The 26,837-nt window shown below is 39.0% G+C and overlaps 4 protein-coding genes across 10 annotated transcripts in view; 3 read left to right on the top strand and 1 right to left on the bottom strand.

Moving 5' to 3' along the window:
* The window catches only part of LOC121891677 (NLR family CARD domain-containing protein 3-like), a 408,525-nt gene that overhangs the window by 135,448 nt on the left and 246,240 nt on the right, over positions 1 to 26,837 (bottom strand). The window lies entirely within an intron of this gene.
* On the top strand, positions 1,699 to 6,047 carry dph3 (diphthamide biosynthesis 3). The gene is made up of 3 exons (XM_042404325.1): positions 1,699 to 1,944; positions 3,469 to 3,543; positions 5,398 to 6,047. The coding sequence occupies exons 1-3, from the start codon at positions 1,837 to 1,839 to the stop codon at positions 5,470 to 5,472; spliced, it is 258 nt and encodes an 85-aa protein (XP_042260259.1). The 5' UTR covers positions 1,699 to 1,836; the 3' UTR covers positions 5,473 to 6,047.
* LOC121891740 (CD59 glycoprotein-like) lies at positions 15,391 to 23,061 on the top strand. Of its 6 annotated transcripts, none has more exons than XM_042404318.1 (6): positions 15,391 to 15,473; positions 19,204 to 19,301; positions 20,060 to 20,143; positions 20,693 to 20,797; positions 21,257 to 21,330; positions 22,101 to 23,061. In XM_042404318.1, the coding sequence occupies exons 3-6, from the start codon at positions 20,089 to 20,091 to the stop codon at positions 22,221 to 22,223; spliced, it is 357 nt and encodes a 118-aa protein (XP_042260252.1). In that variant the 5' UTR covers positions 15,391 to 15,473; positions 19,204 to 19,301; positions 20,060 to 20,088; the 3' UTR covers positions 22,224 to 23,061. The 6 variants fall into 6 exon arrangements, with proteins under 6 accessions (XP_042260252.1, XP_042260254.1, XP_042260251.1 ...); XM_042404320.1 differs by lacking the exon at positions 15,391 to 15,473 and adding an exon at positions 17,095 to 17,192; XM_042404317.1 differs by lacking the exon at positions 15,391 to 15,473 and adding an exon at positions 18,173 to 18,310.
* LOC121891683 (NLR family CARD domain-containing protein 3-like) overlaps positions 25,256 to 26,837 on the top strand; it is a 110,603-nt gene continuing 109,021 nt past the window's right edge. The window contains exons 1-2 of the mRNA XM_042404220.1: positions 25,256 to 25,425; positions 26,062 to 26,164. The gene's annotated coding sequence lies outside the window, so the exon portion shown is untranslated. The remainder of the gene's footprint in view (positions 25,426 to 26,061; positions 26,165 to 26,837) is intronic.

Below are 26,837 nucleotides of genomic sequence, written 5' to 3'. Positions count from 1 at the left end.
TCTTCCCAGATGGCAAGTTTCAACTCTCAATCACCAAAGACCACCAAAAACCTGCATTTGTTTGTGCTGAAGCATCATTTTAGAGATTTCTGTAGAAAATATTATTGTATTGTATTATTTTAGAAGTTGGAAAACCAGTTCTAGCCTGGTTAGCCATTGTTAGCCATTGTTAGCCATACCAGTTGGTACGTGGTACGCAGCCACAGAAGTTGGATGGTACTGTGTGTACGACTGATTTAATGAGACACAAATAAGACATAAGTGCTAATATAGAGCATATTACTACAACTTTCACACAAGGTTCTTCTGACTTTCTGAGTCGGATATCCGACCAGTTAACCAGCAATATTTTAAGAGCGTTCAATAATCATTTACATGTTTTACATAAAATTAAAATATTTAATACTGGATGTCTCTTTGCTGTACAAAACTTTGTTGTACATTTTCCAATGGAGTTCAGCTTGATGTCTTTGTGGTGACTTTGATTTATTCAGATCATTCATTGACCAGTGATGATTGTTTAAAAATGATTGACATTAACATAATTAACCCAGTGTATCTTGCACTGGCACTGAAGGACTCCACTTTGAGAACCACTGGTGTAGCCGACCGTCCTGAATTGTTTTTTGTTTTGTTCATATCTTCATCATGTTTATTGAAATTTTATGTTTGTCCTGTAAAACAGCTCCCCAAGGTAACACCAGCTGTGAAGGAAAAAAGCAAAGTCACTTTTATTTATATAACGCATAAAAACAACAAGAGTTGACCCACAGTGCTTTGCAGTCAGCCGTGACATCTGCCACAGTACAGGTATACATGATTAAATGAATAATACATAAAAGGCAATAGTAAGAAATATAATACAATGGCACAATAATACATATAATACATAGAAGACAAGACTATAATGGAAAATAGTGGTGATCTATGATACGTACAGATCGCTCCTCACGGTTCGGGATGTGAAGCACATATTAATTGCAAAGTGTAATGTCTCATTTAAGACAAAGTAACTGCTGTAGCTACAAGTCTTGGACAGACAGCGTGTTGCTAACAGGGATTTTGAAGAGCAACAACCAAACCAGCGTTTAAGACCACGGGGCAAAAGTTTCTTGCTGTGTTTTACAGAATATATGTAAAGCAAAGTTTTATTTGTCCCCCCCTTTTATTTCTTTTTTGCTGATCCGAAGAATGATCCGATCTGTGAGTTTTGTGATCCGTTGCACCCTGAATGGAAAACCCTCAAAAAAGCTTAAATGATAAAATCAGAATCAAAGTAATAAAATAGGAGGATTAGATAAATTGAAAAAAAAAACAAACAAGAGATCAAAAGAAAAGCTCAATATGAAAAAAGGTCTTACTCCTGCAAAAATACCAAATAAACAACCTTAAATTTAAAAGCACTGGAGTCCTAGAATTTCTTTCCAGCAGCTGCTGTTTCTGCTCAAATGGCGCCACCTGGTGGACATGAATAGGAACTACAGACACATTTTAAACTGTTTCCAGCCTATCGTGCAGTTTGCATTTTCTACATGTCTCCTGTATATTTTTCTTACAGATATTTATGTTTATTCTTATTTTATCACGGTAACTTTTTGTCTCCTCCCTCCTACTTCCTCACAGAATGATTGGACACTGAGGGAGACTGAAACCTGCAGGTGGCATCATCATGGCTGCCAGCTGCCGTAAACATCACAGTAGAAGAAGAAAAATGCGTCACACGTCTGAGACAACTGCGAGTTGCGTCATCACGCCGTGCCCACCACACGCGTCGACAACAGACGCTGAACTGTTGACATCTTTTTTTCAGACACATTTGTCCAGTTTTCGGATGAAATGTCGGTGTTTCACGACGAAGTGGAGATCGAGGACTTTGAGTATGACGAAGACACGGAGACGTTTTACTTTCCGTGTCCCTGCGGAGACAGATTCGCCATAACTAAGGTAACCAAGGCTAACTGCTAACTGCTACCGGCTAACTGCTACCGGTCTCCTGGGGCCTGTAATACCAAGCAGGTTCAACATATCCAGGATTTCTTCTGGTTATCTGGCCTCACTGAGCCTAACATTGTCCGTCCAGAACCAGATCTATGAAGCTGTTAACAAGCAGCTCAGTAACTCTGGGATCAGAACCATGAATGAAGTTCTTCATATGATGAATGATGAAATGTAAACGAGCCTGTAATCCTACAACAAACACTAGAAATCATAAATAAATAAAATACATGTAGGAATTATTCTATATGACTGAAGTATAGAGGGAATATTATTACTGTTTAGAAACCATCTGAATATGTCACATAAACTTAAAGTAACGTCAGACTGTTTCTGCTGCTGAAGCAAAGAGTATAAAAGTATTTAATGACTGATGATTTATAATCATGGAGCCAATTAACAGTGAGGATTATTGATCTCTGGTGTTTATCTGCAGTTGTCTGATGTTATTCTGACTGCAGCGATGAATCAGAGAGTAAAATCACTATTAAACTATTAAAATATGTGTTTAGTCCGTTTGTTAGAAGCTCGGATTTAAAACCAGAAACACGAAACAATAAAATGTTTCTACTGATCTATAAAAATATATATTGATCTTTTTGAAAAGTCACTTTATTGTAACTCAGACTTTTGTCCATGTCGGGATCCTGTAGAACGATGACTCTTTATTTCCAGTGATCTGATTGGTCAGCGGTCGGGGCGTTAACCTGTTACCATGGTGATGAAACCCGGAGTTACACCTGAAGTTACCTCCTGTTTCCTGGTTCAGGCCTCAGGTGGATTCGGCACAGATTTATCGATCATTTGTATTGATACATAAAAGGTTTTATTTGATGTTTCACTAGTAAGTCGATCGAGGTCATCAGGACGAGGATGTAAAATATCTCCATTTTTGAATGGAATTTGTTTGCTTTTATTAAAGAAAAATACTCCTTGTTTATATATCAGTCAGTTATTATTATGAATTATATTGCAGTTATTATTATTATTATTATTGATCATGTTTCCATGCCGACCGACTTCACACCAAACACCATAGAAAGATCGTCTTCATCCATCAGTGGTTTATTTATATAGATAGCAGAAAAGCGATTTGCTCCCACTAGACGTTGAGGGTTTCTGATGAATTCAGCAAGGATTTATTGATCACTTGTATTGATAGGTGATGGGTTTTAAACCATCCTAGTGTTTTTCCAGAGGACATTCAGACAAGCACGTCAAATTCCTACATTATTGAACTGAGTTTGGTTCTTTGGTTTTGTGAAAGAAACTGACTCTTTCTGTTTTTTTTTAATGGTGTTTGGTTGCTTTTCACTTTATTTCTACCGTCAACCTCATAGTGAACCTGTTTGACTTCACTTTTAACGCATCCACCTGCTGTTTTTGGTGTCAGCAGAGGTCTCATCAGATGAAGTTTGAGCTGTAAACATCAGTAGAAATGTGTAAGTGAAGCTGTGTGTTTGTGTTTGACAGGAGGACCTGGAGAACGGCGAGGAGGTGGCGACGTGTCCGAGCTGCTCGCTCATCGTTAAAGTCATCTACGATCAGGTTTGTACACAGAGCTCACGCCTGGTTTAACAACACACTCCCAAACAGGAGCAGACTGGTCCTTTAACGTTATTCCCGCCACTCGCAGTCGCCATCTTTGTCAGCTCGGCTGCTTGCTCCACTAGTAGAGACTGACCTCATAAGGGAAAGGTTTCCCTTATTCATACGTTTTCTTTGGTAAAATGACACAGATTGAGTACCTTGTAGTTCATAGTGATATCATATCCTAGTGTCTTTTGCTGAATTTTATAAACCTTTTTCCAAAACATTAATATTTTATTTAAATTCCAAATATATGTGAGTGGTCTCTCCAGCACGGTAGATCTATGTTCATATATTTACTCTGGACTGATTTTTAATTCTCTTGTATGTTTCTTCATCTCCAGTAATATTCTGGTTTGGATATTCTTCAAACTCTTTTTCTGTTTGTTTCCACTTTGCTGTGTAATCTGCTTTGCACCCAACATAAAATATCTGAACTGTGCAGCATAAAAGTATTCTTTAGTTTAGGGAGACCCATGTCCCTCCATCTTTTGGTAACTGGAGAGTTTCATCACTAACTCTTTGACTCCCCTGATAAACCAGTATGTGGACAAAGTTCCATTCAATGCTTCACAGATATTCTTTGTTGAAGGTCTGTTGAAACCTTTTTCTGATCCACAGTGTTTCCTTTTTCCTTCAGCAAAACATTTCTGAGATCTAGTCTGATCTGACTCGCTGTATCCCGTCTCCGTTCTTTCCGTCACTCGCTGCCACTGCGACGCTCCTCCATCCTCCCGTCTGGTCCGTCCACCGTGTCGCCTCTTTCCTTCATGTTCCGTGCAGCTTCCCTGCCGCTTTCATACGTCTTCACTCCGTTGTTCCGATGTATCCGTATCTTTGCGAGCGATGTCTGAAAGCAGCGGTTTTGATGCCCACATATGTCCTTCGTTTCTGGACAGTTTCAGCAGGATAATCATGATCAGAGAAGATTTGTTTGCCCCAACATGCATCTTCTTCTGCTACGCTTTCTCCACTATCAGTCTTTGGTCTGGACCTGTAGACGGTTGATCTGGGAGCAGCAGTCCGGCTGGTTTTTGGGCTGGTTGGATCTGGAGAGGACTTCCTTCAGGCAGCTGGACTTCAGTGTTTAGGAGTCGCTGCAGGTATTTGATAGCGGAGCTGCAAAGCCGAAGACACAGATGTTATTTCTCCTTGATCTCCCTTCAGGATCGGTTATTTCTTCTTGCATCCAACGTGTCTGCTCCCACGTCAGCGACGGTGTATCACTCCTCCGTCTTCCTCTCTTCTGCTGTGCGTGACTGGACTTGGGTGATGTTCACCTTCTGTCTGTAGTTCCTTGTTGTTCTCTGTCAGTTTACGGTCTAATTCTTGTCGGAGGTCAGTGATTTCTTCCTCCATCTCCTCTTCAGTCTGTCTTTATGTGTGGTTTGCTCTTGTCGTAACTCTTGTTTGAGCTCTTTTATATCTTGGCAGTGTCTCTGTGTGCTCTCGTGTTGCCAGAAGACTTGTCATATAGTTTCTACTTTTCTAAGTGGAGTTTGGTTTCATGGTCAGTTATAATTTCACTGATGACACTGTGTTTCCTCTTTTTGTTCTTATGCATGTTTGTATGTTATAGTATTTTAAAACAGGAAACCAGGGCGCTGTCACTGCAGAAAAACAAATCAAACTTACATTTCAGCTTCTTTTGTAATTATTTACATTAATTTCAGTTCCACCGTAAAATATTTCACAGTCTAAGTCTAAAACAGATCAAATGAAAAGCAGAAGTGGTCCAGACTCTGACTGAAAGTGTAGAAACGAATATAAAGACGTGTTTATTCTGATGTTGTTTGTTGTTTCATGTTTCAGGAGTTGTTCATGTCCGGAGAAATCATCGAGGCTCCGTCGTCATCAGAGAGCAAACTGGAGCTGGCTCAGTCCTGACCCGCCTCCTCCGCAGAACCACGGACTGCTCCTTTAAAAACACTTTATTTATGCACAACAAGAGATGCTTGTGAACCCGGATCAGAACCTCAGGAGCAGCTCGTGTTCACATTCAAATTCACATGGAGTTCACATTTTTATCTCTTCTTCTGTGGTTTTCAGGCGTTTTAGCTCATTTGATCATTTTCATCCCTGCTGATCGATTCTTAACTTAAACCGTCACCTTTCTTTAGATTTCATTCTTTAGATTTCATTCTGGTTTTTTCTCAGAGAGAAGAAACTCTGATAATTCATCAGATTCTCAGTTTAAAACAGAAATGATCTGAAAAGACGATGTGTTCAGGAGCTGCTGGGAAACATCAGAGTCATCAATGAATATTCATTTTCCTTTACTGATGAATGAACAAACCGTTAAAGTTGAAAGTTTTCACATTGTCAGGAAACAAACAGCTGCCTGAATAACAAATGAAACAAGTGGAAACATTTAGTTTCTGCTTTCTGTCCGTTAAATGTTGCGTGTTTGTTTTCTGAGAAAACGCCTGTAAATATGTCTCATATTAAAATGATATTCTGTCCCTCTTTTGTCAGCATTTGTGCTCATTTTAACAGAATTCATCTTCATTTATATTCTAGTTTTATTCACTTATATTCAGATTTTGATGCAAATGTTTTTTAAATTCAGTTTCTTTTTATTTGTGAGCTTTGTTTAAAAATAATGAAAATAAAAACAAATGCTGGACTTAATTCTATTATATATGAAATATTAGAATTAGAAATATGTAAAGCAACATACAGAAATAAAACAATAAAATTACAAGAAAATTATACAAATAGGCTCTATGTAATATAAATTACATATTATATAATATTTATAATAATTTAGCTAAGGCTAATGGCAGATAAGTGCTGATTAAAATACATTTCTAGCCAAAAGAAAGACATGACAGTAATGTACATAACATACAATATATGCACCTTGTGTTTAGAGCGAGTGGAGAAATTAAAACTCACCTGGTAGAAAACATGAATGCATTCAGTGCTAGAACATGGGGTAGTGGTGCCCTCTTGTGGCTGAGATTGGTATTACAACACACACACACACACCCGGACCCTGGCAAAACCTGTTTTTCAGCTGTTCTTAGTTCATGAGCACAGGAGAGAAAATAATTTAGATCAGACTTAGAAATTGGATCTCCAGAAGTATATTTTTCTCCTTATAGGGCTTCCGTTCTTGGCGTTGTGACGTTAAATCAGCGTTAAATACGGGGATTACCTGAGAGGTGTGCTACGAAGGAAGTTCAACATATCCAGGCTGTCTTTGTGTGAGCTGGCTCGACAAACCCTGAACTCGTGATCAGAGATGAGTTTGGCGTTTGGCGCGTCATTTGACTCTTTTTCCGCACAAATTCGTTAATTAAAAAACTAATTCGTATTTAGTTGATATAATTATTTTACCACTCAATGCTCTCTTCGTGCCTCCCACATCCAGAGCTCTTAAAATTTAAACATCATAAACATTATATTCCAGAAGTGCATTCAGGTCTGACTCTGTCCCGTAATGAAGGATCAGTGGAGAACTTTAGGTTTTGGCCAAATCAAAGTGAAATTAATATTAAATATTGAATATTATCTGTGATAAATCCCAATAGACGAATCAATTTTATTTATTTATTCATTTTTATGTTCAAAGTATTTTTTCATTAGTTTTTAGTTTTTTTTATTAATTTGAAACAGTTTGATATATTGTAACAAAATCCCATCCCACAAGTAACCCTAACCTCAAATTGCAAGTCTAATTCTGAGTTTTTACATGCAGAAATCACACTTCAAGTCACTGCGTTCTAGTATTTCACATTAAAGTTGTAAACACATTCATCTCATAACGTTCAAGTATTGCAAGATATTTTCTGATTAATAATGGTCTTGCTGTAATAGAGTGAATAAAAGAGGTTCTGTGAGGTTAAACAACGTTCAAAAAACAAATATACATTCAACATAGTTATTTCATTACTTCTGTAACTTCAAGCTGCTTCTAACTGTTGCATTTTAGACCAATTGAAGATCGCTTGTTACTGTCATGGATAAACCAGAAAAAGCATGTTTCAATATTCAGTTCTGGATGTAATAAAAGCATGTACAAGGATTTCTGTACGTGAAATGGATCAAGTGGGATGGATCAGGGCTAACATTCTTGATATGTGGCGCAAAGGTTAGGCAGGCTGGCAGGGGTAAAAAAAACAAACTATCCCCAAACGAGTGACTACATGGCTCTGTGGAACTGTGCAGCCATTCAGATTAATGAAAACATTCTACGTCTACTGTTCTACGTCTGGATGGACCAACAAGCAACATTTCTTTCTTATTGGCATTCGAATGTAAAAAGTTATAAATCATCCAACAATGGACTTCTGACAAGCATTTTTTCCCAGTATCAAGAGCTGGAAGGGTCACTGGCTTTTAAAGGGTGGTAGATGTGTTTATTGTCAGTGTAGAAATGATCATTTATATTGTATTTTCTAATAGTGAATCTACACCTGTTGCCTCTTTGTTGTCTTTTATCAGACTTATTAACACTACCAGCAGCTCTGTGTGAGAGGCACAAATTAAAGCTACAGTTAGCCAGTGTTCTGATATTTATACTTGGCAGCAGCTGATATGAAATATACCTTGAGTCTTGCATATTATGTCACGATTAGAGAAATTGGCTGAACCAAATTTTCAGATCCAAAGCAGACAGAAAAAAGCTATATTAAACCTGTATTAAAGGGAAAAGTCACTGTAGTGAATATGATGATTTCTTAAAACAAGGTCACCTATGTAGTAGAATTGTGCAATTATTTTTTAAATTGGTGCCCTGTGACTAAAGAAAACCGAGAAAAAAGCTGTAGATTTCCCACATTGCTCTTAAGGTGGAATTCTGGTCTCTTCAGATGTGAGAAGCTGCCCAGAAGTCCATGATAAGCTGAATTCTCCTTGTTATAGATGCGTTTATTGCAACAACACAAGCTGCACTAAAGAGTTGAGACATCCTCATTCAGCTCAGACCTTTAATGTAAAGGGACGTATAACTGTGCCACCAGTCAGGTGTTTATATGCTGAAATGTCCATGTGCTTGATGTTTGTGTTGAAGACAAAAGCACCGTTGAAAATTCAGATTTCACAACACAAAAACACTATTAGGAGACAGGATCCAACTTCTCCTGCAGCAAAACATTTTCTACAACACAGACACACAATTTCTAGTCTTCACTTCCAAGACTTTGAGAAAGTGAGCTGCAATAAGCGAGGTGGCTTCTGGATCTGTTGCTTCTGAAACGTTGTGGAAACATAAATGAAACACACTACGGCCACATGGACTGAATGAAGAGCTGCACTTCAACTCTTATTATTTAGCTTTGATACAATTTGTGTGAAATTCATTTGAGGTTTGTTGTTTTGGCTGGATTGATGTGTTTGAACTGAACCACCAGATGGCGCCATAATGTGTAAAGCAAACACAGGTAAGAATGCAGGTGACACAGATGTGGCCTGATTAGCAAATGATGTGATGATCCTATAGGATGGTTTGAAGCCGGTATTCCTGTTTGACCCTGATGAAGGCGTAAGTCCAAACGTTGGCTTTGATTCAGCACCATGATGTTTAAATAAAGTCTGGAAAGCTTTTCTACTCACATTCTGTGCTTTATGAAAATATACATGACAATAAACTATGTTGAGGGAAAAACAATGGCAGGAGCACAAGATATTTAATGATCCAATGAGACAGACTCATTCAAAGAATGACATCATAGTAGCAGGCTCTGCCAATGGAAACAGTTGTCTCTCTCAAAACTACGTAGTGCACCTTTAAATAAACTGCATATGATCACAGTCATTTAGTTTGCCTACTTATGCCAGGTCAACCCATCCTGCCCTGTTTGTGTCAGATTTCTCGACCCACCCTCCCTTTCCCTTCCATCTTCCGACCTCATCCCTTCATCCCTTCCTTCCTATTCAATCCGGTGCATACCTCTCCCATGTCTCATTCTAGGCACTGTCTGAAGGCCCGTGATCAGCTCGGGTGGATATACGTGCCTGCGATGGAACCCCCACACTGAGTCTCCCTCCGCCCGGTCTTCGGTACATCCTCCCAGACCAGCCTGATGACATCTTCCCTCTATCTCACCCACATCCATTCATCTATTCTCAATAACTCCTGTATTCCATTAAACCTTTAAACGACATATTGTTGTGTCGTGGTTCTTGCTAGTGAACATTGAGTTAAAGAGGAAGGACTGAAAGACTTCCTGATTCAGACAGAGGAGGAGCTGCTGCTTCATCTGCTTACAGCACATTCAAACCACATCCACAATGGAAACGCTCACCATGGAAACGCTCCACCATGGAAACGCTCCACCAAGGAAACGCTCCACCATGGAAACGCTCCACCATGGAAACGCTCCACCATGGAAACACTCCACCAGGGAAACGCTCCACCAAGGAAATGCTCCGCCAGGGAAACGCTCCACCAAGGAAACGCTCCGCCAGGGAAACGCTCCACCAAGGAAACGCTCCGCCAGGGAAACGCTCCACCAAGGAAACGCTCCGCCAGGGAAACGCTCCGCCAAGGAAACGCTCCGCCAGGGAAACGCTCCGCCAGGGAAACGCTCCACCAAGGAAACGCTCCACCAGGGAAACGCTCCGCCAAGGAAACGCTCCGCCAAGGAAACGCTCCAGCATGGAAACGCTCCAGCATGGAAACGCTCCAGCATAGAAACGCTCCACCATGGAAACACTCCACCATGGAAACGCTCCGCCATGGAAACGCTCCGCCATGGAAACGCTCCATCAAGGAAACGCTCCGCCAAGGAAACGCTCCATCATGGAAACGCTCCATCATGGAAACGCTCCATCATGGAAACGCTCCGCCATGGAAACGCTCCATCATGGAAACGCTCTGCCATGGAAACGCTCCATCAAGGAAACGCTCCGCCATGGAAACGCTCCACCAAGGAAACGCTCCGCCAGGGAAACGCTCCACCAAGGAAACGCTCCGCCATGGAAACGCTCCGCCAAGGAAATGCTCCGCCAGGGAAACGCTCCACCAGGGAAACGCTCCACCATGGAAACGCTCCGCCATGGAAACGCTCCAGCATGGAAACGCTCCACCATGGAAACGCTCCACCATGGAAACGCTCCACCATTTTGTTGTCTCTACTTACTGGGAGAGTCTGTCAGTTCCAGGAGTCACAGAGTGACAGTAAAGTCTCTTTCTATTGTGACTTCTACTCTCTTGGTTACAGCTGAGCCAGAAGCAGGATGATGTTGGAACGTCAACACAAGGCGATATAAAGCCTCAGCCTTTGATAGTGGACATAAAGAGTCAGACTGCGCTGTGAGCTCCCTGTTTGCAAAGTAACGGCCTGAAGATCAATCATGTGTGAGGAAATAATCAACGGCTGTTGGATCCTGCTCACATTATAAATCTACACGGAAGAATAAAAATACATTCAATTCTTATTCAACATGACAGAAATGAGTCCAGTTCAGTCAGTTGGTTGATTTTTCACCAATGTTCTTCTAGTAGAGTTGCTCAGCAGAACAAGTTGAACTGTGGGACTCATTCTTCTGCTCTAACTGTGCCTGCAAGTGCACAGCGATGCAGCAGCAAAACACTTCCTGTAAAGGTTGGAGACAGCGGGTCGCCACTCAGCTTTTTACTGTGAAATGAAATGATGATGATTACAAATCAGAAAAGATGCATAAACAACAGTCACAGCAACGTTATTGTGAGAGTGAATTAGTAAGGTTAGGTTACTGGATTCACTAAAGTATTAAATAGCTGTCTAATAAGTCACATTGTTAATGGCAGGAGGAAAACTGCTATTGGCTGATTCAGTGCTTGAGGGAGAGGATTGTGGGTGTCGTGGCAGTTTAGCTTTTGCACTTGACTTCAATGAGGAAAGAGACACTGTGGATATAGTGTTGTCAGACTGTCTTTAATGCTCAGAGCGGCTCACTCACACCGATACAGACATACGAGCTGCTGTAGAGGAGTGAGCCCCGAACAGTGGAGCCAAAACTTCTTCATGTGTTTCTCACCAACCTCTACTCTATGCATGATTACACCCAAACACACATGGCAGCATCTGTTTCACAATAAACACATGTTCACACAGGAACATCTGTTCAGACGCACAAACATGATTTCTATGACTGTCACTGAGCATTTGAACCTTTCACAAGTTCACACAAGCATCAGAGATGTTGAGGAGACGCCTGCAGGGCAGCACGTCTGCAAACTTAAGATGTCTTCTTTTCTGTCAACACCCACATACCTGAAACCTGCAGACGTGCTGCTCTGCAGGTTTCAGCAACCACTTCCTGTTACTGCTGGCCAATCACAGCCCTGCAGGTTAGTAGACATGTTTCAGTAACAGAAAGTGGTCACTGAAACCTGCAGAGCAGCACGTCTGCAGGTTTCAGGTTTGTGGGTGTCGACAGAGAAGAAGATAAATGTTAATTAATTTTTGGCAGATTTTCTTGCTTGAAATGATCAAATTTCACCAGTTCAAAGAATATTTAGTAGCGTTTCCAGTAGGGGAGTTTTTGCAGTGTAGATTCTAACGCTAACGAAAGTTAATTGAAGATCATCTTACTGTTGCTTCTGTCTTTAATCATTTTTTTCTTGAGTCTGTAAATGAGTTAGGAAAAAAATTACGAAAAAAGAAACTGGATATTGTTGCTATAGATGCTACAGGCCAGGTTTTAGAGACTAATGACTTAGAAGTAAACAAAATCATCAGCTCCTCAAAAAGCTCCAAAAGTAGAGATGCTTTCCAATTGACACCATGTTTGTCAAATCACACAAAGATATTTTAACTCCCCCTATTGCTCATTTAGTTAACTTGTCTTTTAAACACAGCTCCTTTCCTGATGACTGGAAATGTGCCATCGTCACGCCTATTTTTAAATGTGGAGACCGCCTTGAAGCCAGTAACTACAGACCAATAAGTATACTGCCAGTACTCTCAAAGGTTGCTGAGAAAGTTGTCATTAAACAACTGACAACATTTCTTAATACAAGCAGTTTTGGTCTACATTGTTTGCAATTTGGCTTTATAGCAAATCATTCCACTGAAACTGCTACCTTGCACTTAATAGAGCAAATTAAATCAAGACTTGATAAAGGAGGAGTAGTTGCTGCTGTATTTTTAGATCTGCGTAAAGCATTCGACACAGTCAATCATGATGTTTTAATATTGAAACTCTCTAAATTTAACTTCTCATCTAGAGCACTGGCATGGATGTCTTCATATTTGTCTAATAGGAGACAATGTGTTAAAGTTGGTGACACACTGTCCAGTAACATGAAGTGCACAATGGTATTCCACAAGGGTCAGTGTTAGGTCCCCTATTATTTAGCCTATATATTAATAATCTCCCTCAACAGTGTTATGATGCAGAGCTATAAATGTATGCAGATGACAGCGTTGTGTACACACATGCAAAAACAGCTGAGTTAGCTGCTGCTAAGCTAACAATTGCATTGGAAAGGATCACACATTAGCTTGATCAATCATGTCTGAGTCTAAATGTAAACAAGACAAAAGGTATGTTTTTCTTTAAGACTATGGTACAACCTCCTAACACTGATATTCTCATCAAAGGTGAAAAACTCGACATAGTTACTGATTTTAAATATTTTGGTGTGACACTGGATCCAAATTTGAACTTTGACACACATGTTAAAAAAAACGGTTAAAACCATAAAGAACAACTTAGCAAATTTTAGACATATTAGAAACTGTCTGTCTTTGGACGCTGCAGATATTTATGCAGCTGTGATTCTTTCCCAGATGTCTTATTGCATCACATGTTGGGGGCAGGCTGGAGAAACAGCCAAATACCTTTTGAGTCCTTAAACAAACAAACTCTAAAAACTCTGGACAAAAAGCCAATGCGTTTCCATCACTGTAGGATTCTGGAGAAATACAATTTACTGAGCTTTGTTAATTTTAGATTATTCTCAGATTTGTGCCTATAACATGTTAAATGGTTTGTCCTCCACGATGTGACTTTATGTTCACTCGATCAGTAAGTTCTATTAGATCCTCCAGAATATCATCTATACAAGATTGGACCATTTCATCACACTGCATCTGGACAGTCAGCTTTCTCTGTGAAGCCACAACTCAGTGGAACATTTACCTGATGATATGAAGAGCTGCAGTTCCATCAGTACGTTCAAAACCAATTTAAAAATCTGCTAAAACTACTCAGCTCTGTAACCACTGACTCTGAATTTCATCTCATGGTCTCATGAACGCAAATAATCTATTAATTCGACAAGCTTACATTATTAATTTCTAGTTTACATTGTGGGTGTATGTGATGTGTTATTGTGTGTAGCTTTGTATTTTGTATTATGTGTCCTGTGTGTTTTTTGCTTTGTACTGTTTGTTATTGTGCTCTCATGTGTTTTAATTGTGACCTGCTGAAGGGACTGCAGATGAAGATTAGCTGCTAACTCTGGTACAGTACATCAAATGATAATATTTATGTTTAACACTGTACATGTACCCAATAAATACATGCATAAATAAATAAAGTCAGAGCTTCATCTGAACTTTTATTTCATATCAAACATCAACAAATGTACAAGCCAGAGTTTGAACATTGAGTTAAAGAGGAAGGACTGAAAGACTTCCTGATTCAGACAGAGGAGGAGCTGCTGCTTCATCTGCTTACAGCACATTCAAACCACATGTTCCGCCATGGAAACGCTACACCATGGAAACGCTCCGCCATGGAAACGCTCCACCATTTTGTTGTCTCTACTTACTTGGAGAGTCTGTCAGTTCCAGGAGTCACAGAGTGACAGTAAAGTCTCTTTCTATTGTGACTTCTACTCTCTTGGTTACAGCTGAGCCAGAAGCAGGATGATGTTGGAACGTCAACACAAGGCGATATAAAGCCTCAGCCTTTGATAGTGGACATAAAGAGTCAGACTGCGCTGTGAGCTCCCTGTTTGCAAAGTAACGGCCTGAAGATCAATCATGTGTGAGGAAATAATCAACAGAATAAAAATACATTCAATTCTTATTCAACATGACAGAAATGAGTCCAGTTCAGTCAGTTGGTTGATTTTTCACCAATGTTCTTCTAGTAGAGCTGCTCAGCAGAACAAGTTGAACTGTGGGACTCATTCTTCTGCTCTAACTGTGCCTGCAAGTGCACAGCGATGCAGCAGCAAAACACTTCCTGTAAAGGTTGGAGACAGCGGGTCGCCACTCAGCTTTTTACTGTGAAATGAAATGATGATGATTACAAATCAGAAAAGATGCATAAACAACAGTCACAGCAACGTTATTGTGAGAGTGAATTAGTACTAAAGTATTAAATAGCTGTCTAATAAGTCACATTGTTAATGGCAGGAGGAAAACTGCTATTGGCTGATTCAGTGCTTGAGGGAGAGGATTGTGGGTGTCGCGGCAGTTTAGCTCTTGCACTTGACTTCAATGAGGAAAGAGACACTGTGGATATAGTGTTGTCAGACTGTCTTTAATGCTCAGAGCGGCTCACTCACACCGATACAGACATACGAGCTGCTGTAGAGGAGTGAGCCCCGAACAGTGGAGCCAAAACTTCTTCATGTGTTTCTCACCAACCTCCACTCTATGCATGATTACACCCAAACACACATGGCAGCATCTGTTTCACAATAAACACATGTTCACACAGGAACATCTGTTCAGACGCACAAACATGATTTCTATGACTGTCACTGAGCATTTGAACCTTTCACAAGTTCACACAAGCATCAGAGATGTTGAGGAGACGCCTGCAGGGCTGTGATTGGCCAGCAGTAACAGGAAGTTGATGATCACCTCCAACCAATCAGGTGCATCTGTATGAGGACACGTGAGCGTTTAGTTTCAGGGTGATGATTGATCCTTTCATCAGCTGTGATCGTCGACAGATCATCGCTCTCAACCTGCAGCAGAGTCTCTACTTCCTGTGTGAGTGTTTTTCTTACAGTCGACTGTGTTAAGTTCAGTTTATTTGATTTATTTATTGGAGCTGCAACATACAATTATGCACAGGCAGCAGTTCACTGTATTTAGTGTTTGTAGAGAAACGCTCATTTACAACACCTGTCCACAGGAGGCTTTTTACAAAGTTAAAAAGAAAGAAAATCAAACTCCAGGTGTGTCTATACAGGGGTGTTAGGTGTGAGAGCAGTGTTGTTTCTCTTTCAGCCATGATTTAACACCTCTGTTGAAAACATTAACATTGTGTTGCATTTTCAGCTCCATAGTTTTGCTCCTTTAACAGAAAAGACTGATTGTCCAGATGAGGTTTTGTGCAATGTGACAGTTAGTGTTTGTTGAGGCTCGTGTGCTGACTCTGCTGGAGTGCTGCTGTCTTCTAACAAACTGTGTGAGGAAGTAGCTGCTAACCGACCAATCAGAGCTCAAACAGCAGTCAAACTATATTTATACTAAACTTATATTGATATACATGTTTATATGTGGGGATTTCACAGAGCTTCAGTTACAAATGAGAGAATCAAAGTAAATACAGTTGTAGTATTTTTATTATTTCAGTTTGATGCCAGTTAAATGTTCCATCTCTGTAACAGGATGTGATGATCAATGGTGTCAAATGCAGCACTAAGATCTAACAAGACGAGTACAGAGAGAAGCTCTTTGTCTGATGCAGTCAGCAGATCATCAGTAACTTTCAGCAGCTCTAAATCCCGACTGAAACCTGCAGTTAGTTCAACACAATGTTCAGTGATGGAGACGTTAACATGATGGAAAATGATGCCTGGTTTTATTATCTACTACAGTAATTCTCACTGGAAATGATGGATACAGGAGATTTGATGAGCTAAATGGACGAGAGGCAGCGGATCAGTTGATCGGGGTCTTTTCATGCTGATAGTGAGGACAGTGAGACAGAACGGATCCTACAGTCTGAGAGGCAGTTATGTAGGTTTCATCAGTCTAGAGACAACACACACAAACCACACAGCCTCGGTTCTTAGAGGATTAGATATTTCTTAAATCAAGAACCATCCATATCTGACATTTATGGTAGAAAGAACAATATTTAGCAAAGTGTAGGATGAAGTAAGGAATAGTGGAGAATAACAAGTAGCCGTACAAAGATGTTGTATTTTTTATACTGAATTTCTTGTGAAAAAATGTTTTATTAATCTCTCTTTTTAATGACAGAAAGCAACTGCTGACAGAAAATTAAGATAGACGTTCATATAATATTTTATATATATATATACACACATATATATATATTTCTATTTACAACTTTAGTGGATTCTACAAATACAAAATACTTCAAACCTACAAATATCACATATTTCTTGGTGTTTTTATGGCACATTTTTGCTCAAATGCAACAAAAACAAACTCCTGGGTGATGGAAGTGATTTCTGATTGATTCGTTACCAGAAGATCAATCTTCCAAATCATAGTGTAAAATATTCAAGCAGTTTAGGGTTAATATGATGTTTATCATTATATCCACCATAATTACTGTTCCACACGTGACAATAACCTGTCAGTAAGTGAAGATACTGAGCAGATGACAGAATAAAGTGTAACACGTGCTGCGGGTCACTGTGACGTCACACCTCTCTCTTCCCGCCTATTTCCTGCCTACATTTACTTCTCTTTCTCTGACACGATGGCGCAGATTCTTTTCTCCATCTAAAGGTAATGTAACCGACAGTTTCAGTGTTTGACTCTTTAATGGCTGTTTGTTCATGTTGTTAGTGCTAACTGCTGTTAGCTTAGCTCCTCTAGAAACAGCAGAACACCTATACTACCTATACTATACCACCTATACTACCTATACCACCTATACTATACCACCTATACTACCTATACTATACCACCTATACTATACTACCTATACTATACCACCTATACTACATATACTATACCACCTATACTACCTATACTATACTACCTATACTATACCACCTATACTACATATACTATACCACCTATACTATACTACCTATACTATACCACCTATACTACATATACTATACCACCTATACTACCTATACTATACTACCTATACTGCCATGCTATACTACCTATACTATACCACCTATACTACCTATACTATACCACCTATACTATACTGCCTATACTATACCACCTATACTACCTATACTATACCACCTATACTACCTATACTATACCACCTATACTATACTACCTATACTATACCACCTATACTACCTATACTATACCACCTATACTATACTACCTATACTGCCATGCTATACTACCTATACTACCTATACTATACTACCTATACTATACCACCTATACTACCTATACTATACCACCTATACTATACTACCTATACTGCCATGCTATACTACCTATACTACCTATACTATACTACCTATACTATACTACCTATACTATACCACCTATACTATACTACCTATACTATACCACCTATACTACCTATACTATACCACCTATACTATACTACCTATACTGCCATGCTATACTACCTATACTACCTATACTATACTACCTATACTACCATATGATACAACCATAGTATAGACAGTGAAAACGAGTCCAAAGCATTGACTATATATAAAGATTTATTTATTTATAGAAACTAAATGGTCAACCCAAAGTGTCTTCTGACGTCTGTGCTGCAGAAACAGAATATAACAAGCTGCTAGATATCAGTGTGACAACTGATAAGCAGCTCAAAAAGACAAACAGTCTTATAAATGCTAACAGCTGGAGAAAATCATCTTGACCTTCTAAGAGCCTGTAGGAGAGTGTTTGACTGCCTGGTAAACACACCGTGTATTAATACGTATACTGTGCAGTGTTTAGCTGCTTGTGCTTACCACATAACGTTATCTGTTAGCTAATATTAGCTAGCGGTTTAGCTGTTAACGTTTATGTTAGCATTGCAATGGTTGCGGAGCGGTTGATGCTCAGCGTGATGACGTAGACACCAGGAAAAGTATGATGGGGGTAGGGGTGGCATATGAGGGGGCATATGACAGAGACTCATCAGCCACACACTTCTCCGTTCTCTGTTAAACAGCGGCTGAGATTGACACTAAAATGAAAATTGCTGGTCCACCTTAAAAGTCAGTCCACCTTAAGTGAGCCTGGTCAAGTTAAGCTAACGCGTTGTTGCTAACTTCGGGGCTAACCCCTCTCGATAGATGAGTATTTTCTTGAGGAGCTGCAGCATTTATTAACTGACACACAGCCTGTACTGTACAGTTACTGCCAGGTTGACAATTTACGGCTAAACCTTTGCTCTGCTCACACACACACACACACGCACGCACTGCCTTATTCCTTAACGGAGCAACGCTACTCTTGCAAAAACACGTAGATGTCCTTTTAGGAACGAAGAGAGTGAGTATGACTAAAAAATCCACAATAACGTAGGGTGTTGCACGGTGTGCGAGAGAAAATCATTAGTAGCTCGTTGACATTTATGATCGTCTGAAATTTTAGCAGCGGCGCTCATAGTTCTGCAGCGGCGGTGCGGTGAATGTAGGGGAAACACACTAACTACTGTGATATATGTGCTGTACTCAGTACATCTCACAGTAGTGTGGGTTTAACCCTGTGTGACCTCACTTCAGTTTCTCCTGAAGTTCAAACTATCATGTAAAAGTGAAAACAGAAAACAATAAAACTGATTCTTCATACTTACACACAGGATCCTCCCTGTGGGCGTCGCCTTTCTCCGCCATTCTGCTGTCAGTCAGAGTCACACTGTCACTGAACTCAACAACAACAACAGAAACGCCCAACTGAGTGAGTACACACGGTACTATACTGTACACACGGTACACACGGTACTATACTGTACACATGGTACTATACTGTACACATGGTACTATACTGTACACATGGTACACACGGTACTATACTGTACACATGGTACTATACTGTACACATGGTACACACGGTACTATACTGTACACATGGTACACACGGTACTATACTGTACACACGGTACTATACTGTACACACAGTACTATACTGTACACACAGTACACACAGTACTATACTGTGCACACAGTACAAACAGTACTACACTGTACACACAGTACTATACTGTACACACAGTACAAACAGTACTATACTGTACACATGGTACTATACTGTACACATGATACAAACAGTACTACACAGTACACACAGTACAAACAGTACTACACTGTACACACAGTACTACACTGTACACACAGTACTATACTGTACACACAGCACACACAGTACTATACTGTACACATGATACAAACAGTACTACACAGTACCACACAGTACAAACAGTACTACACTGTACACACAGTACTACACTGTACACACAGTACTATACTGTACACACAGCACACACAGTACTATACTGTACACATGATACAAACAGTACTACACAGTACACACAGTACAAACAGTACTACATTTTACACACAGTACCATACAGTACACACAGTACTATACTGTACACACAGTACTCTATGGTACTCAGTGTTTGGGTGACTGAGCTGCTGTGGACAAACTGATTCCAGATGAACCTGTGAGCTGTGTAGAGGTGAAAATGAAGCGCTCCCTGGGGATCTGCGTGGTGATGTGCTGCGCTCTGATTGGACTCGGTACGTTTCATTCTGTCTCATGAGATCATGTTCTGAAGTACTGAGACTGATTTCAGGTCAGTTTCAAGCTTTATTATTTTCTCATCACTTTTTTAATCTGAACGACCAAAAACATTAACATGACAGATGGTCTGTTTTTATTCTGGAAGAAGACCATGTGTGCTGCTGAAATCCACTTTAACTGACATGAAGTCACTCAAGTGACCACAGCTGCTGAAACACGAACCGTTAACTGATGAATGAGCACAAATCTGAAAAACATCTGGACGGAAACAGATAGTAAGCAGTAATAAGAGTGGTAGTAGGGTTAGTAGTAGTAGTATTAGTAGTTCTGTTTATTATTGTCATTAGTAGTAATAAAGTTTATTATTACTATTATTAGTAGTATTGGTAGTAGTATTAGTAGTACTGTTTATTATCATTAGTAGTAGTAGTAGTAGTGGTACTGCTAGTAATAAAAGGAATAGTAGTATTAGTAACAAAAGGTGTCCCTCAGGGCTCTATTGTTGGGTCGGAAAATCCAGATCAGCTGTCAGATGTGTTTTTCAGGATCAGCCATTCGGTGTTACAACTGTGAGGAGAACACAGGAAGCTGCTCCGAACAAACAGACTGTGGCCACGACGGCGACGCCTGTCTGAAACTCACCGAGAGCGGTACCTGTTTACCTGTTTACCTGTTTGCCTGTTTAACTGTTTACCTGTTTGTCTGTTTGCCTGTTTGTTTGTTTAACTGTTTACCTATTCCTGTACTTCTATGTGCCACTGTACCTCTACATATTCTAGTACCTCTACCTGTGCGTCTACTTGTACTGTATACAACTGAATTCTGATTGGCTGAAGATACTTTCTGTCCAGAGGTTTGTAACCTGTGGGTCTCGGCCCCCAGAGAGGCCCTAACATGAAGATACAGGGTCAGCTGATGATTAGTGAAAAGTCTGCCTCACCAAACTCTATTTATGTTCTGGACTTTTTATATGAAGAGGTCAGAAACTGTAATGTGCTTCGTGTCTGAAGGTTTGATCCTTCACACTCTGAGAACTTTAGATTCTATCTGAAGTTCAGCGATTCTACTCAGAATCTACTGTTTCTACTATCGTCCTGTTTGTCCTGCAGAAGGAATGACCCACCGCCAGTGTCTCAAGTATTCAGACTGCAAGTACAGCCGACTGGGCCAGATGTTCCCAAAGGTACAAACTCTACTGAACTCTACTGTATTCTACTCTGCTGTATTCTACTCTACTGTATTCTACTGAACTCTACTGGATTCTACTCTACTGTATTCTACTCTACTGTATTCTACTCTGCTCTACTGTATTCTACTCTACTGTATTCTACTGAACTCTACTGGATTCTACTCTACTGTATTCTACTCTACTGTATTCTACTGAACTCTACTGGATTCTACTCTACTGTATTCTACTCTACTGTATTCTACTCTGCTCTACTGGATTCTACTCTACTGTATTCTACTCTACTGTATTCTATCACTGTACAGGACATTTGCATCATGTCATTTTTCTGTCAGATAAAACTGAATTAAATCTGGAGGTTTCATGTAGTCCAGTCTGTTTCTACTTGTTCTCTACTGAAGTTCTGTTCTGGACTTTACTGGATGATTTTCTACTTTCTTTTATGACATATCAGAAAGAAATATTCTACTTTTTACTTCTCTACATTTATCTGACGGCTGTTTACTTAAAGTTTCAGTTACACTAAACTCTATAACCAGCAAAACCACAGCAGAGGTGTTGAATTATTGATCAGTTTATTGAATTATTGATCAGTTTGTTGAATTATTAGTTAGTTTATTGGATTATTGATCAGTTTATTGGATTATTGATCAGTTTATTGGATTATTGATCAGTTTGTTGTATTTTATGTTGAACAGAATTTTGACATTTGTACTTTCGGAGCACTGATTGATCAGACATATTCTGACATCATTGATCTTTTCCAGGTGTCCAGTTTTACCTTCAGCTGCTGCAACTCCGACCTGTGTAACTCCGCCCCCTCCTCTGCAGCGAGCTCTCTGATTGGTCTGCTGGCCTCGGTGGCGGTCATGTGGTGGTGCATCTACTGAAGAAACCCAGAAACACGCACTAACGCTGCCGAGCTGCTCTCTAGCACCACCTGCGTCCACAAACACATAGAAACGTCTCTCTAAATGACATAAATTCACACTGAATAGTAAAGATCAAAGCTTTCTCGCTCCGTCATATGATCAATATTTATATGAAGCTGATTATTGATTCAACATTTAAGGTGTTTATTGATTGGTCACATTTCATTCATTCATTCTAAATATCTGTACAGGAAACATGTTGATGAGACATTCAGAGTCCTAGTGATGTCATAAAAGTGTATTGACATGGAAGAACTACAGGACCCATAATGCTTTGCGTTGTTTGATGTTCATTTTAGTGAAGTATTGGGGTGAAATCTGAGAGTCGTTGATTTCCAGAATTTCTTTGAAGCAGCTGCTAAAATCTAAGATCCATTTCAATAAATATTTACTTATTTCTTAGAAATATTTTTCTGTGTATGTTTGAAATTTAACGAAGATCAAGTCTGACTTTCTCGTTCGCTCAGCTGACTCAGTGATGATTATTGATTACGCTGCCAATTAATGACAAGCGTAGCGACTGAAAACTGTTTCCTTTTTCCTCCAAAACTTTCACAGAAACTTTCTGACTCAAAGTGTCACTGAAACCTTCAGTTTCCATCAGTTCAGATCAATATTTGATTGAAATGAATCAGAGCTACATTTGTTTGTTTGTTTGTTTAAAGAAATTAAAGTCAGAATGTGAAACTTTCATCAGTTCAGATGAAGATTTTGTGAAGCTGCTTCGCTCTTTAACGGGTTTGAAATGACTGTTTGTAAAAGATATTAAATAAATAAACATTTACAACAGACTCAATGTTTTGATTTAAAGTTTTGATTTAAAGTGTTTTTATTTGAATTTCTTTAGTGTAAATACTTTGTTTAAATGAAAAACTGAATGTATTTTTGATCCTATTTTTACAGTGTTTCAGCTCCTCATTTGCACCACTATTTAAAAGAAATTATGATTCTATTTAAAGGTCCTGCACAGCTGCTCAGGTGTTTTTAGTCACTGTTCAGCTTGAAGCTGCTCAGTTCTGTGTTGAGGTGATACAGGAAGCAGCGTCCTGAGAACGACATAAAAACACACACACGTTAAAAACGCCTGCAGGTTGTCTGAGTTTTCCTGATGGGACCTGAAGGCAGCAGCAGGTGTTTCCAGGTGTGGGGGATGTCCCTGTGATGTGTTGCAGAGCAGCGCCCCCCGCAGACTGACTGAAGGTAAGGATCTGTCACAACATCAGATATTCTAACAAATAAATTATGACTGAATAAACTGACGCAGTGTTTTTTACACTGCAGGCTAATATTTTTTACAGCGCAGTGTTCAGTTTAGTATTTTCTGCAATGTAGCACAGTTTATAAAGTTTTGGAGTGTAGTGTTGTGGTAATATTTTTACAGTGTATGGTTCAGTGTAGTTTTATTCTTACAGTGTATGGTTTTTTATTGATATTACGCCCGGGGCTCCTCAGCTGTTCTAGATCTGTGACGTCACTTCCTGTCAGTTTTGTTCTTTGAGTACCAAAATACAGGAAGCTATCAAATGTACCTCCAGAGTAAAAGCACGTAAGTGCAGCTGATGGAGGAGACGCCGTCACTCAGAAAAGTCTCCATGTTTTTAATGTTTGTGATTTTCTTTTTTTTAACCTTCAAACTGTTTTTTAAACCATAAAATCAACTTTTAGCGCAGGCAGCTTTTACTCTGACAGCAGCCACAGGAAGTGGCGTGTGCATTTTTACATTTTTATCACTGGACCCCAGTGGATCCCAGTAGATCCCAGTAAGTAATGGATCACCACAGGTATCACTGGACCCCAGTAGATCCCAGTAGATCCCAGTAAGTAATGGATCACCAAAGGTATCAGTAAAACTTTATTGACAGTAAATTCTTTTCACATAATGTGAGATTTAAAAAAACCTTATTTTTTCACCTGTTATTGAGAGTTTTGTTATTTATTATGTTCATTCCTGTCAGGTTTAATATATAAATAAAATTGATCTCATTTAAAGAAACAAAAGAAAGTGAGAAAACAAATTTAACATGTGAGGAAGATGATTTTACATTTTTATTAAAAATAAAAAAGAACAGAAAGAGGCTATGTTCTGTTTATTTATTTTACTTTATAAAAATATTTGTGTTATTTTATTTCTGTTTGTTTTACTCTTTAATCTATTTTTTACATTTTTATTATCAAAAACTTTTTTTGACCAAAAAGAGAAGAAAATAAATAAAAACATGTTATTTGTGTTTAATCAGGAGGAGAAAAAGTACAATATGTTTATAAAAATAAATAAAATAAAATAAAAGTGGAGAATAATTAAACATTTACACACAAATAAACATGTTTTTCTCTTTTTGTCAACAGAAAATCTCTGATGACATTCTGCAAGACTTTATGTAAAAGACTATTTATTGATGTCTTTCATTTCATTTAGCTGTTAGAATTAGTTTTTAATTGTAGCATCATGTGACTCAGTTTTATTGGAGCTAATAATTGTTGTGTGACGGCAGCTTGAAGTTTGGAATAAAGTTTAGAGTTGATTCTTGTATTTTAGTTGTAACTTTAATGGGAAACAGCTGGACTTGATGGGAGTAAGTGTTGTTTTTGACATCAACTTGTTTCCCCTGATAGGTCACTGGGAAGTCCCTCTTTCCTCCGCTGACTTCCTGCTGTCCACATTAATCCCTTCATATTCAAATCATCAACTGAACAGTCAAATATGCTTTACTGATGTGACGCTGCAGGACTGAATATAGTGTAACGGTGTGTTCAGACCAAACCAAAACCGTCAGCACAGGTCAGAAGATGTGAGCTGGAAACTTTCAGAAAGTGTCCACTGATTCATGAACTCCAGCTTTCAAACATTCAAACAGCAGCTGAGTGTTTGTTTGTTCACATGAGGAAGTTTCATGTTTTAATCAAACTTCAACATCTGAACTTTACTCTGACTGAGACTCACACACACACACATATACACATATACACACATACACACATATAAACACACACACACACACACACACACACACACACACACTGATGAAAGACGAGAAGCTGTGTCGGTTAAATGAATGGGATGAAAATGCAGCTTTAACTGAAGCACAAAACTGTTTTTCTACACAGACCTGCTCAGGACTCAACAGAGCTGCAGAGTGATGAAGTTCATGAGAAAAGTTCAGTAAGTGGAGTTTGATTTCTCTACATTAAAGGGACATGGTTTTCTCTAGTTTGTGGAAAATGAATCACTAAATATTTCAGCTGGAGAAACTAATTTATGATGAATGTGTTATTGTTGGATGGAGTTTCTTTAAAGCATGTGGTGTTTTAAACAGAAACATCAGCTGATAAACTTCCTCCTTAGACGAGGAAAGATGGCCGTCTGTTCATTACGTTCATATTTCAGACGCTTTAGTTTTTCATGTGTGTGTGAGAAGAAACTCTGAAGAGTCCAAAAGTCAGATTTGTGTGAATTATTCATTTTAATTCTGACTCTGTGATGGAGATTATTTCCATCTGATCTGTGATGTGTTCTGTAACAGGATGAAGAGCAATTATTGATGTGAAAAAATAACTTTTGTCATAAAAATATGTTTTATTCCTGTCAGTTAAATGTATTAAATCTCATGAATCTAAATGTAACGTTCAGCTTCTCTTCACATGAACGTCATGATGAGTTATTTATTCTAACAGCACACAGTTAAACACTGAGAATACAACAATAAATCTACAAATACATGAAGAATAAATGAGTGACAAACATCCATAAAGTGTCATCATGTTGTGAGTCTTCCTACCTGTCCCTCCTCCTCTACAGGTGGAGCTCTGACTCGTTCCAGGAAACAGCTCACCTGTGGCAAACACTTTTCTGACAGACGTGGAGTGGAGAGTCTTTGTCTTCAGCAGTTTGGATGTTAACTGTAAGTTTGCTTTGTTTCATAGTTGAACTTTCTCTTTAGTAACTTCAGGGTTTGTTTCTTGCTGTATGATGTTTTTATTTCATCAGAAAGTTTGGAGAACTCTCATGTTGGAAGATAAATCTACATGTTGTTAAATGATTGATTTACTGGAATCAAACAATATTAATGAACAGCTGATGATTATTTCCTTTCTTCAGCTCTCACAAATCAAACTAAATCTACTTTTTTAAGGTTGTTTCCAGCAGCGTAAAGTCAGACACTACAGTATAGGCCTGCTACTGTTTCCTGTGGAAGCTTTAAATCAAATGTATTGTATTGACTGATGTGGAGGGACAGTCAGAGGACGTCATCAAGTTCAATGTTGCTACAATAACATGCATACAGTCCACTTGTGTTCTTGCTTTATAAGGACTTATTATTGGTATATGCAGTTAGACAGGAGCTGATGATGTGTGTATTTATTGCTTCATATATCTTTGTAATCAGAGTTCATCTGTAACCACTGAGTTTCTCTCAGAAGTTCACGTGTACCATCACCACATTAAAACACTGTCGGCTTTATCCACAATTTGATCAACATTAAACTACTCAATTAAAAAAGGCTATAAAATAGTTTCACTTTACACCAAATGACATTTTATCTGTGTTGTTAAATGTCTGACAGCAGTTAAGA

The sequence above is a fragment of the Thunnus maccoyii genome, chromosome 24, assembly GCF_910596095.1.
Source record: "Thunnus maccoyii chromosome 24, fThuMac1.1, whole genome shotgun sequence".
In the NCBI taxonomy this organism is placed as follows: Eukaryota; Metazoa; Chordata; class Actinopteri; order Scombriformes; family Scombridae; genus Thunnus; species Thunnus maccoyii.
Note: the sequence above shows the minus strand (reverse complement) of the source record. Positions and strands in the feature narration are given on the sequence as shown.